Source organism: Anopheles maculipalpis, chromosome 2RL (genome assembly GCF_943734695.1).
Source record: "Anopheles maculipalpis chromosome 2RL, idAnoMacuDA_375_x, whole genome shotgun sequence".
In the NCBI taxonomy this organism is placed as follows: Eukaryota; Metazoa; Arthropoda; class Insecta; order Diptera; family Culicidae; genus Anopheles; species Anopheles maculipalpis.
In genome coordinates, this window is record NC_064871.1 from 48,557,646 (window position 1) to 48,570,812 (window position 13,167).

At 40.4% G+C, this 13,167-nt stretch overlaps 1 protein-coding gene across 1 annotated transcript in view; it reads right to left on the bottom strand.

Moving 5' to 3' along the window:
* The window catches only part of LOC126557985 (lachesin), a 67,377-nt gene that overhangs the window by 34,581 nt on the left and 19,629 nt on the right, over window positions 1-13,167 (bottom strand). Inside the window, exon 3 of the mRNA XM_050213914.1 lies at window positions 6,263-6,436. Coding sequence (XP_050069871.1) covers window positions 6,263-6,436 — 174 coding nt within the window. The remainder of the gene's footprint in view (window positions 1-6,262; window positions 6,437-13,167) is intronic.

The following is a 13,167-nucleotide window of genomic DNA, read 5'->3' on the forward strand; positions in this document are numbered from 1 at the left end:
ATTCACTAGCCCGAATGAAGAACCCATTGTCTTTCTGGCTCAACTCTTTCAAACCACGAAACAAGGCACGTTGGCAGGTCGCGATTCTTGCACGCCTGGTCTGGCGTGGTGGTTCACACCGTTCAACGGTACGCCGCTGCGCAGCGAGCACGATGACGGGTGCGAGCGAAAGCGAGTAAATCATGTCCTTACGAAATAAATTGAATAATTCACTCAGGAAGGTTCACACTTACCATCGCCATCGGTTTCAGCATTGTGAGGAACAAGAGAACTGATGGTGAGGAGCGTTCGGTGCGGGATGGTGGGCGTTGTTGATGATGAGGATGATGAGCACAGAAGCTTTTAAGTGTGAGTAGTACATCCCTTGGACGTCCTGAGGAGACGGTGGACATATGTTTTTCTTGGCACAATGAACTTCACCCAACCTTACGCTGGTAGCGAGCTGGTATGGTAGAAAGCGGTTTATCAAAAATACACACACACACACACACACACGACACACCTTATGTTTAGTGTCTGTTTGTCAACACGTGACGGAAAGAATCAGAGCTCCATCAAAATTCTTGCCATGCATGTTGTGTGGTGTGTATGTTTGTTTGAGGAGGATTGAGAAGTGTATTTGAGACAATGTTACATTAGAATATCAAAACTGCATTGGGTCTATGTAACCCTTCGTCTCCCACTTTCCGAATGAATAATTTTTTGTATAAAGGGCTTATAGGAAACTTTTGATTATCGTTATTCTAAAAATTAAACAAAATAGTAAAATAGTAAAATAGTAAATTAGGAATTTTGAATAACAGAAAAAGTCAAGTAAACTTGTTGCTTCTAAACTTCCAGCGAAGGATAAAATTACACAATAAATTAATTTTGTAAAATCCTACAAACGACGTTGTGCGATGTATGTTCCACGAATTGGGCTTTGTTGGTGTGAAAGACAAACTACAACACAATACAAGAGATAACCCTCTGCTAGAACTCCATCAACAACCAATCATGTCGCATCAATCGCAAACGAGCACGACCGTGTTCAGGCAACCGCCAACCAGAAAATGCCTCTTCGTTCTCATGAAATATCGATAAATGCACAAGAATTCCACGAATCGCTTTGTTTTGCATCGTTTTGCAAATAAATCAAGAAAAAGGGCTTCGATGCGGTTTTTGTCTATTTGGTGAAACTTTTATCGAAACATGTGATTCGATAAAAAAAAAACATACATTTGAATGTATACGCATACCAAAATTATTCTCGTCAGAAGTGTATTACCTTTGTTGAGACTTATTTAGAAAAATGTGAACACCACGAAACAAATGCTAGAAACAACAGTAACAATATTGTTTACGCCTTATGTTAAGCCCTTTTGATGCATTGATCAGGGGTTGGCAAACTTTTGATGTAAAGGGCTGAAAATGATCGAAAGTCACGGGCCATGAGAATACATTTAATTGTGCACTCAAATAATTCCGTTTTAAATCTCTTGTTAAGTTTCCTAATATGATAAATCAATAAAAATTACGATTAAAAAAATGTTGAAATGTGTGCGACGGAATGGAATGTTATACTTAAAGATTCTCAATGTTTGTAAACGAATAGTTTCTTCCCATGTTTTTCAAACAGGTAAATGCTTTCGCAGGCCGGAATAATTGGTGCTGCCGGCCGCATTAGGTCTACGGGACAGACTTTGTCGACCGCTGGTATGGATTAACCACATGATAAACAATACAGCATTTATAACAGCATTTGAATAATTAAAAATCGAGAACTACAACACATTTTTATTTTTTTATTTTTACTGTTTTCATTTGGTGTTTTTGCTAGATTTCCAAAAATATTTAAACACCTAAATCACAATGCATCAGGAACCATTCAAAAACAACATCAACAAAAACATTTAATTAAATTTTAAACAATTTATTGATAAAAATATAAATTTGTGAGTGGCTAATAAACTTTATCCTTCACCTGCAACCATAACGAAATTCAGCTGGTCGGCGGCGTCAGCTTGAACTAAAATTGATTAATAGAATATATTTGTACACTACTCAACCACCACAAGCAGGGTTGCGAATACAGTGGTAAGCTGTCATCCTAAAATATAAATAAAAAAATAAGAAAATAAATATTTCTCCAAAGAAGAATATTCAAATCACGATTTTGATTCGTCACCCCTGTTTGGTTTATTTTTCTTAAATCTTTAAACTTAGCAGGGCTATTTCAATCCAAACATTCAAAGTATTTTAACTTCTAAATATGGGTTCGAAACAAAAGACAACAAACTCACTATCACAGCAAAGAAGAACAAGCCGAAAAAAAAACACAAAATTACGCACACGGAACGTTTTATGAATTTAGAGTGTGCCGCCAAAAGAGCACACTGGTCCACATTAAAAGAGTAAAAAATTCACACACACACACAACTCAAGAACACAAGCTGTACACGAAAGGTGTTGCTAAAATATTGCATTTTCTAGTCTTGCACCATTTTGCGTCCATAAAACCGGGCAACATACGGATGACGGTTCCCACATGGCACAGGAACTGTTGAGGCGAGGAAGTGGTACCGAAGTGGAGGAGGAAGAGGGTCACATTAAGGATAAAATGTTTGCCTCGAAAATGTGTGCATGTATGTGCGAGTGTGTGTATGTGTGTTGTGTTCAGCCAAAGTGACAATGTAGGTAGAGCTGAAGCAGTGCCGTTGGAAAATGGAAGTAGCAAGCAAAGGAAGATGCCAAGCAAAAAGAGGGAAAACTCGTGCTAAGGAAAAGCTTTGCACAGGTGGTTCGTTTCGGGTGGTTGAAAAAAGGACACCAGTCTTAAAAAAGGGATGTCAAACTATGGATTGAGGAGTGAGGCGGTATGGGGGGGGAGGGGGAGAGGATGCTGAAGAGTAGGTGGCAACATAAAAGACAGGAACCAAGTCATAAGCCAGCGGTGCCAGGGCCAACCACCAGCAACAGTAGCAACTCATCCGGGCAACGGTGAAACGCTGGCGAAAACAATGAAATCCTTTTTTCCCGAGCCACCCACTCCGGCGCACATTATGTCTCACGTTCCGTGACTCCTTTCACCTGCCCCCCTGTAGCGTTTCCCATCTCCCAACTCTTATGGGAAAATGTTCTGGATCATCATGCACCTTCGCAACGTGAGCGCGTGCACGAACCGTGAGCTCGACGGTGCTAATGCTTTAGCTGCACAATTTTGTTGTCTTTGTACGAGTGTGTGTGTGTGTATGATTCGCATGAGTGCCTTCTTGCGTTAACGAAAGAAAATGGAATTAACAGACACACACACACACAAACCCAGGACACACGCACGTGCACAACAACAGATACGAAAAAGAACCATCGCTCGTATGCTCTTTCCATGTTCGCAACACCCAAAAAACGGGGCTGGAGTTTTACAGTTGGGAGTCGCTTTTATCATTGTTTTACCACGGCATTTGCCCCCATCAAGAGATACCCTTTCATTTTTGCTAGCGCATGAGACGAGGCAAGCTGCTGGAAGCGAAGAAATACTGGTGCACACATCACATGAAACGGCACAGGAGAAGACACACAAGACGACGACATTTAATCTTATTTTCCCACGACATTAAGCATAAATTATGCGAATATTTTCCCCCGCACTTTCACGCGACGTGGAAACCCTCCCCCATTTTTACACGTAAACAGTGGCATCATTTTTGCATGCTTGCAGACATCCATTTTGTCTCGTGCGGTGCTCCACGCGGTGCATTTTCCACAACGGGTTTTCCATGACGGCAGAACACAGTGCGTTCGGTACTAAATGTTCGTCAAAGTGACACTTATTAGTAGTTTTCTTTTGAATGAACCATTCTTCCCACTCATACCCTTGCATTTTTCCAACCATCTTCGGTGTGACAGTTTAATGTTGTATTTATGTTTCCGGTTCCGGTTTCTGCACAGCCCCGACCTGCGCCGCGTTCGCGTTGACATATTACACGCGCCTGCTCTCCACACTAGATTCGCCCTCGATTGGGTATTATAAAGCAGAAGGGTAAGGGTATTCCCGGAGCGAGAAAGAGGAAACCAGCATGGGGGTGGCTGATACAAAAAATGTGTCCTTTCATGTATGGAAGCAAAAGACGTTCCTGTAGTAAACAACATCAGCGCTAGTGTGGGGTTGAAATATTTTATGCACTGCAACAAGATGCATTACGAAGTGCACATTCCGCGTTCGTTTTGTCGTGCGTGTGTCAGTGATAATGCAACGAAAAAGGATATTACAAAGTGCGAGAAAAATGTGCAATACTTGTCTTGGTGGGCTGATTTGGTGGCCCATGTTGCTACGGCGTTGTATTTACGAGTTTACGAGTTAAGCACACACAGTTCGAGTGCCACGTTTGTCTTGTTTTTCACAAGTTAAATGCATCATATTTTACTTAATCTTATTAAATGTTTAAGTGCTTATTTTCAAAAAAGAATCTTGCTTTGAACTTTGCTAGTGTACTCTTTCAAATTACAATTGCAAGGTTGCTGTATTGAAACTCTATAAAATCAATGTAAAAAATTTTTACGCCGTATTGATGAACAATATCTGAAGTAACTGATTTTTTACACATTTATTTTTAAATTTATGTTGCAATTCCAATTACCATGTTCTGTTTTAAATATCTTTGAAGCTTACATTTATTGATTGTTTTCCCGTTTAAAATTTTAAGTTCAATCTATTCTAAATAATTTCGAATGGAATTATGGACATTCTTAAAAATCATTTATACTTAAGCCAAATAAGTGTTCTGTTTCTTGAGTGTTCGAAATAAAAATGGAGCCACCATGAAAATAAAGCTTCCTGCCCAATTTTTGGTTAATGTTGGGTTCGATATTGAGTCGGCTAAAGAGAATTCTCAGAAGAGGTTAAGTATTATTCAAAAAGTAGCAAAATAAACCATATTTTTCGTTTATATTGTATCGTGTTTGGTTGAGTACATCATCCTGTGTTCCAAGAATAGGTAATCGTCGAAACATACTGACCCTGTCTGAAGAGAAATGAGAAAAATCTTGAATTCTCGTACCAACGACGTTCAGTGCCTGCAAAATGATGATAATTGGTATTAAAAATAAAATCTTTAGTCGGCACAATATACTAGACAAGATCATCTTTACAGAATGTCATAAACTGATTCGGAACAATAATGATGAATGTAGAATTGTGGTTCTTTGTGATAAAAATAAAATTTTTGATGGTCTCTATCATGGACTGGATGACACACTTTCCGTAAAAAATCGGATTTTAGTATGAACTTTAACCATTGATCATTGTGGGAATCAATAGGCTAAAAGCCTATTGATTAATGCCTAGATTCTGCCTAGAATTTTAACAAGTAAAATCTATTGAATAACATGCTTGTACCAAGTGTAACATTGGATCGTTAAAATGTACTAAAGTTAAAGTATCAAACCATCTTAATCTCATCGCTGTGGGTCCACACTTCAGAAGCAAGTGCAAATGACACACTGTTCGGTTGCTTGCTGAACGCAAAGATAAAGTCCTTAAAGCTACAGTGCATACAACGATTCTTCCCACACCATCCCATGGTCCCACGCCTCAAATTATGATGGTAATGATAATCACATTAATGCCACTCCATTTAACATCCATGCAGTATTCATGGTGACACAAGGCATCGTTTGAAAGGGCGCAAAGATAGTTTCAATTGCCCTTCGGCAACATTTATATGGAGCTACCTCAAGTGAAGTGCACACCATTGCTTTTGTGTAAATGATAAAAAGAGTAGGTAAAATTCCGCTACTTCCGCTGCAAGTGCAATGATGTCGTGGTGTGTGATGCAATGTCTTTGCCTTGCGTTGGTTAATCAGCAACCAAAATTCCTTCGAAGCACACTGACATCCAGGACGTAGTATGTACTCGTAAGGATGTTAAAACAATTCCAGCTTAACGTAATGATTTGTCTGAAGCACCCTATGCACACATCAGAAATATGTAAACCGGTCTTAAGTACGGATTATCCTTCCTTAACCAACGTGATAACGGTAGACAGAAATCTATGCCACACCACGGCGATAGAAGTGCCCGAGAAGTCCGTCACGCCTTAAACTTACAATCAATTTGTTGATTAATTAATTTCGCTTCGCTACGGCACGGGAGAATCTGTCGATTGTTCTTCTGCTCGAGTATGCACTCCAAACCACCCGGTAAGATGTAAGTAGGATTTGTAACATCTCCAACCCATGGATTGACCATGCCAGCTCCCTTTTAACAGATAGTCTTCTCACATACCTCGTATCAGTTCGCGACTCTGGGGCTTTCGCAGCAGCATGAACTCGCCATCCTCTCGCTTCCAGGTGACGCGGGGCGTTGGATGTCCGGTGGCTTTGCAGACGATCGTTGCATCTTCACCTTCCTGCACGGCAATGTCCGCTGATGATTCGTCGTTGACAATATCGGGCGGAACTGGTGGAATATGTTGCAATTCATAGAAAGAGAGAAATAGATAGAGAGAGAGAGAGACAGCTAAGTTACAGAACTGGCTTTTGTAGAAGATAAAGTCAAGGAACATCGACCATCGACCATTCTGAGCCCCTTAACTGAACGGGAACTACACACATGAACGTGTGTTGGAGCACATGGACGATTTATCTTCCACGAAGTGATTTGTGTTTCTGCTCTTGTCTTAACTAATCCGGAGAAATCTTACCGAGCACCCATCTTCAATGGCCGGATTAAGCTTCATCGTTCAAATCCTTGCCTCCCCGTTTGCCGCAAAATATTAAAGCCCCTGAGCTGTACTTGAGTTTCATCAATATTCAATTTCAAGAGATTTACCTCGTTCAGCTACTTTGGCATGCAATGAAAGGGGATAGATGACAGGGAAGGGGCGATGAGGGGAGGTGGATTGGATGACATCAGCCGTTCGAGTAGCAGGTGGTAATCGGCAGTACCACCAGATGCCTCCAGTAAGCTTAGGGAATAATCCGGGTAGGTTGTTGCGTTTTGCGTACACCTTGGGCGTGTGCCTTCGAGCCTACCGACCACAGTACAGGCAGCAGCATGGAAAGCGAGAGTAATTCGATATTGAACATTGAATATTATATTCACATTTAATGATGTTTAACTCGACATCCGAGAGCGTTGGTTAGGACGAACCTAACGAGACTATCGGGAGGCGTGCTGTGTCTTGCCGGTGCACTAATGGAAAGGAATAGCTTTGACAGATGTACATTGTGGTACGTGCAGGTTGGTGCATCTGCGTTGCATTGTGATCAAACGCATGGGACGTTTAAGCCAAATGGCACCTGTCCGCATTGTTTCTCGGCATCAACACTGAGATACGTGTATTGTGATGGTTTGCTCAAAGAGAGCTCTTTTCATTGAATTTCAATAAAAGATTGATGTTGTTGGTGATTAAAATGCTTGGAAAAACGATAGGGAAAACCCCTTGGAAGAAATCTCATTGATCATACTGAAAGGTGGATTATTAGAAGGTTCTTAATTAGGAATTGTCGTACAAGACTAAATCCTAAACATAGAAGGGAGTTTTCATTGCAGGATGATAGATTCAAAGAAATTGGATAGTTATGCACTGATTGTCGAAGGAATATCGAAAGTTTTCTCAATTACTATTATTCTAATTAGATTAATGGCAAAACGTGGAATGTTATGCTTTAAACAAATGTAAAGTAATCGATGACGAAGAACCCAGATATGTTGTAGTGTTAAAATACTTTACATTGCTGTCAATTATCGTAGGATGTAACACCTCTTATCCATTTAATGAATTCTGATTACAGAATTTCCATCCTATCATAGGGACTGTTGTCGCTAAACAACCTGACTAAGAAGATCCCTTGATAAAATTTTTAAACAAACAAATTTTTTTGTTTTCTATTAAATTTTTCTATATCGATTAAATATTAAAAAAATTAAATTTTCTATTTTAAAATTAGTTTCACATTTGAAAATTATCTTTTTTACGGCAAAAACCATTATACTCCAAATAAATAAAAATTACAATAAAAAATATTCCTATTTTCAAATTATTTTGGATCATTGCATCATTAAGAGCACATTAAGAATGCGAAATAAAAACACTAAACTATTACACCAATAAATGAGAGCAAAACATTTTTTGTGTTTTATTTTGTATTTGGTTGAGAATAAAAACTATTTCTCAGTATGTTCTTACCAGAACGATCAAAAACTTAAAGTGCTCTAATGCTAAAGATACGTTAAGAATCCACTTCATTTTCAGTTAACGAAAGAAAAGTTTATCGTTACAATTTTAACATTGATTTAATTTATTCATTTGATTATGACGGTCCAGAGCCGTATTGTCACATCAAAATATAATGTTATTTAGATTTTTTGCGTAGAAAAAAGCTTCATGTATGTAAAAAAACACCAGAACTAAGTGAACCAAACATTTTCAAAGCGTTTTAGCTTACTTCAATCTTTGAAAAATATATTATAGCAATGTTCTGCGTAAATTTTCATTTCTTTATTTGTAGTGAAAGCCTGTATGCTTCACAGCGATAATAATGGTTAACTATTTTAATCTTTATCTCTAGAATGTATGTACCTCATGACTGTTGCTTAAACTACTAGAATACTTCACTCATAATTAAAACTACTTTCATAGCACGTGATTGAAGTAATAAACAACAAAAAACAGTGACGCCGATAGAGTCAACCTCAGTGCCTGTAATTAAAATATTCACCCGAGCTAATGAACTGGCAACAGGATCATCTTACTTCGCAGCTTTTTCCATTCCATTTCGTTCAAAGCGGCGAAAGGGATTGGTAAAGTGAATCTTTGCAAGCGAATTAAGTAAACAAGTAAAGTAAAAACGCAACCCGAAACCAAACCCTTTTGCAGCTTTCTATTTGCGGAAGCCAGAACCTAATCATGCTCTTATCGAGCTACTGGTGCACTATCTACCGTATAGATGTACCAGCACAACACCAGAGCGCGATTGCAATCGCTCAACTTTTCCCCTTGGCAGTTCTTTTTTTTCGGTTTTCCACGAGTTTTCCCTCGGTCGTTTCGTCCATCCGAGCAGCTTGAATGAAGTTTGAGGTATTTTTTGTGTGTGCGGTGTTTTCACTCGCATGGCCCGGATGGACGAGACGATCGCTAACCCTTTTTGTAGCGCTGGGTACGTGCAGTTTCCACGATGGACTTTCTGGCTTCGGTTCTGGTTGGAAATCCCTGGCGGCAAAAGCGAAGGATAGAGATTCTGCGAGAGGTACAAAAGTGTAGGAAACGATTGTACTCTGGATGGAGAAGCAGGAGACCTAGAGAGAGGGATAGCCGCGGGGATTTCCAAAGGGTGAAGAAAATTGCTTGGCCCCTTTTGCCCTCGCTGCTGGGATGGGGTGGCTATGGAAGAGAGCAATCAGTAGCACAAGCGGATTGCAACAAAGCAACAGTAGAACCAGGGAAGCAAAAAGGATAATTACTCCTGGTTGCAAGCCCCGGGAAAGTAATTACACCTCGAAAATCGCTGCACGTTAAGCAATTGGGTCGACCTCTCTGTGTCTACTGTTCGGTTAGTGAGCAGTGTGGCGAAAGAAACCCAACCAAGCAGTAGTAAAGCAAATGGAAGACCTCGCCGGAGATACAGGCAGAAAATGTTCCAATGTGCCAACAGGAAAGAAGATAACAAAAAGACAGGCCTGAGTACGGCTGATACCGGCGCGAAATCGGATGAGTACTTCGCCGTTGCACAATGAACCTCAGCGAACGATCAAAGCAAATGGATGAGAGCGAAACAAAATGGAGGAAGAAAAAACCTTCTCAGTAACAAAACAGAAGCAGTGTGACCGCTTTTTGTAAGTAAATCGACGGGGAAGATGGTGTTGTTACGCTTGCGGAAAGGAAAGTAATTTCATGATTCCGAATCCGAGCAAAAACCACCTTTTTTCCATCCCCCATTTGTCTTGGTTCACGCGACAGACGACAGGTGCGTGAGGGTGAGAAGACGATTCTTGGACGTCAGACAGAAAAAGGTGCGAGCAACGTTTCCGGTTCCTTTCATTGTCGTTAATGAAAAGATTCCTGCTGCCACTGCTGCTGCTGCTGTTGCTGCCGGTGGAACCAGCTATTACCAACTTCTCCACGCCAGGGCATCCATTGGTTCAAAGGGTGTGGAAAATGGATGATTCCAGTACGGGAAAATGGCGAAACAGCCGGCCTGAGTGCGGGAGCTGAGCCAACATAACGACAATGTGGCTGTTTTGAATACTTTCGAAGCGTCAAATGGATAAATACCGGGGGACAAAGTGAGCGAGAAAGAGGGAGAGATAGAGAGATAGAGAGAGAGAAAGAAAGAGACAGATAGTGGGGAAAGAACAGAGGAAGCAAACAGGAGAACACTCCACAAAGAGGCAAATGAATCCTTTTTACACCTCGGCCCCAAAATTGCTCCCCCCTAATGGACAAAAGCCTCCCTTCGCAGGAAGAACGCCACGAGCTGCCGAGAAGAGGCTTTTTTTTGTTCTACTTGCTTGCACGTATTATGATGCCACCGTTACGATTTGCGTTCTCAGCATCCTTCCTTCGGGTGTCGAGATGTCGAATCACATCCGAAGGATCTTTAGGGAGCGCCGATTTACGGATCATTTGCAGCGGTGGTACAGAACAGCACAAACTTCCTTCCGGGTTTCGTTTCGTCTTTCGTCTCGTAGACTCCAAAACACCAACCGGCGTACTTTTACCGGCATCTTTCCAGCGTGCCTTCAATTGGCAATGATGAGATGGTATTTCACCAAGGATGCCGCTCTAAATGTCCAATGTTTCCTTGAAGGTGGCGGCGGTACAATGGGTTTAAAAAAAGAAGAAAACACGCAAACCTGGTTTCGCTTATACTCACCGTCACGGGTGCCCGACCTGTGCAGCCACTCTGTCGCTCATTGACGTGCGGAATGTGGTGCGCTGAATGTTTGGAATTATTTTGCTCTTTGCATGTATTTCCCATCATCTGGGCAGCTCATTGGAGAAATTCTTTCTTTTGATCATTGAAAGCTCGCAGATCCAGCGAGCGAGTGTGCGAGGTATTGCACCGGAATAACAAAAAAAAAAGCATTCGTCAAGGCACCTAACAGTGTGTCGTTGTGGCGGAGACAGCCTCTGTGCATGGTATGATTCTGGCCTTAAATATCAGTGTTAGCAATCCCGGTACATGAACATTTCTAGCGCAAAAACATTACTGCTGGTTGGCATGCTATATGCGTGGCTTCTTCGTGGCTTCTCTTTGGAGTTGGAGAAGCTAGAAGAAAATAAGTTATGCAAATATTTATCGAACCTCCTCCCTTGAACTGGTAGCAGGCGGCTACTAGCTTATTTATGCTCCTGTACCCTTCGGCGTTGGTGAATTCGTTCGTGAGAGGTATTTTGTGAATGACATGACAACTGGAGGTATTTGAAAGTAATGCTATTAATATACCCGCTACTCGAGACAGGGCAACATATTTCATTCAAGGTTGTTCACTTATTTTTGGAATAAGTCGGACGAGACAATTTATTTTTCATTAGCGCTGAGGTGTCTTTATCATGGAGTATGCTAATAAAAGGATTGTACTTTATTGTGGAATAATGCTGCTTGTAGGAGTTTAGATTTGCAAAGAAAGGTTATAAAATTCAAGGGAAGTAGATTTCAATTCTGCTGCAATTAATCCTCATTATCCAATGAGACAAGCATAGATTAGAAATTCGATGTGATGTCAATGCTTGCTAATATTTAGAAAAACAAACACCATCATTTTCTGTGTAACTTGTGTAAATCAACTAGGTCACTCTGTTTAGTACGTTGTGAGGCTTTGTCAAGAGGACTGACATAACAAATTATATCAACTAGAAGTTACACCAAGGTTGGTTTTTTTGTTTTCAAGTTTAAGATTTATCCAAAGATAAATGGATGGCGATTATTCTCATTCATATTTGTTATTTCTTCAAAGACGACCTGGTCTTAATGCTTAGAATAAAGTGGCTAAATATGTACAATTCACATACGTTTGGAAATTCTTCCTTCTTCAAATCGTTACCTTAGGACACCTTAACCCGGGTGGGCTCTGACGTTTCGGCGATAGTTTGCCCATCATCCAAGTATTAAGTACAGTTCTTAGCAAGGGTCGGAATGATTTTACATTTTAAAAGCACAGCTTGTTCCGGGTGTGCTTGCGAGCGTGATTTTGATGGTTTTTCACTGCCATTGTTGCTCAGTTGATCTGCCTTGGCTGCTGTAATTGGTCGTTATAATCCATGGAACGATTTATTACATTCTGGGTTTTCCAAAACATTCGACACTCATTTATTCATGCATTCATCATCACACATACGAGCTATACACACCATTTAATAGACAGACAAACAGTAAGATGTAAGGAAAGGGAGGAAAAGTATCTTACTAATAAACCATTTGCTCAGCAAAACTCAAACATATTTCTTAGGTATACATCATTATCAGTAGATCAAGTATCAATAGATCTCTTATAGGAATATTCGGAACAGGAACAAGATCCGCACCACAAAATTTGGAGTCGACCTGCCCTATAAGCTGGAGATGTGCTAAAATTATGCCTGAGATGCCGTGGAACCGAGGCTGCAAGGACACTTGGGGAGTGATCGTATATAGAAACCTCCCGAGCTCATTGGTATCCCACAAACTCTGCCACCAAGACCACACAACCCACACACTCTCATCCCACAAACTCTGCCATTATGCAGAGAGACTCTGTGGCACGCATGTGCTCGTGAGGTAGGATAAGCCTGTCAAAAAAGGACCCTTCCGGAACCCCCTTGTTGGCCAATCGGTCAGTCTTTTCATTACCAGCAATGCTGCTATGATGCAATGCTATGAATGGAAAGATTCTTTGAATAATAAGCTTAAAACATTTAATACTTGTTTTACGATGTAATATATTTACTTGAATCCGGCACTGGACCGTAATAATCAATTGTAAATAAATAAATAAATATTTACTTGTACGCATTAACATATTTTAAAACTTTGAGAGTGCCCAAGCTGTCATACAACAATTAAAATAGATTTTGACAACAACTCTACCAACAATATCTTTAAATTTATTATAAGAACACAATATTAGCAATACGGTCGTACCTTTCGAAAATAACACATTATTTCCTATATGAATAAGCAATGTTTTAGTCATTTTCATGCCGTACG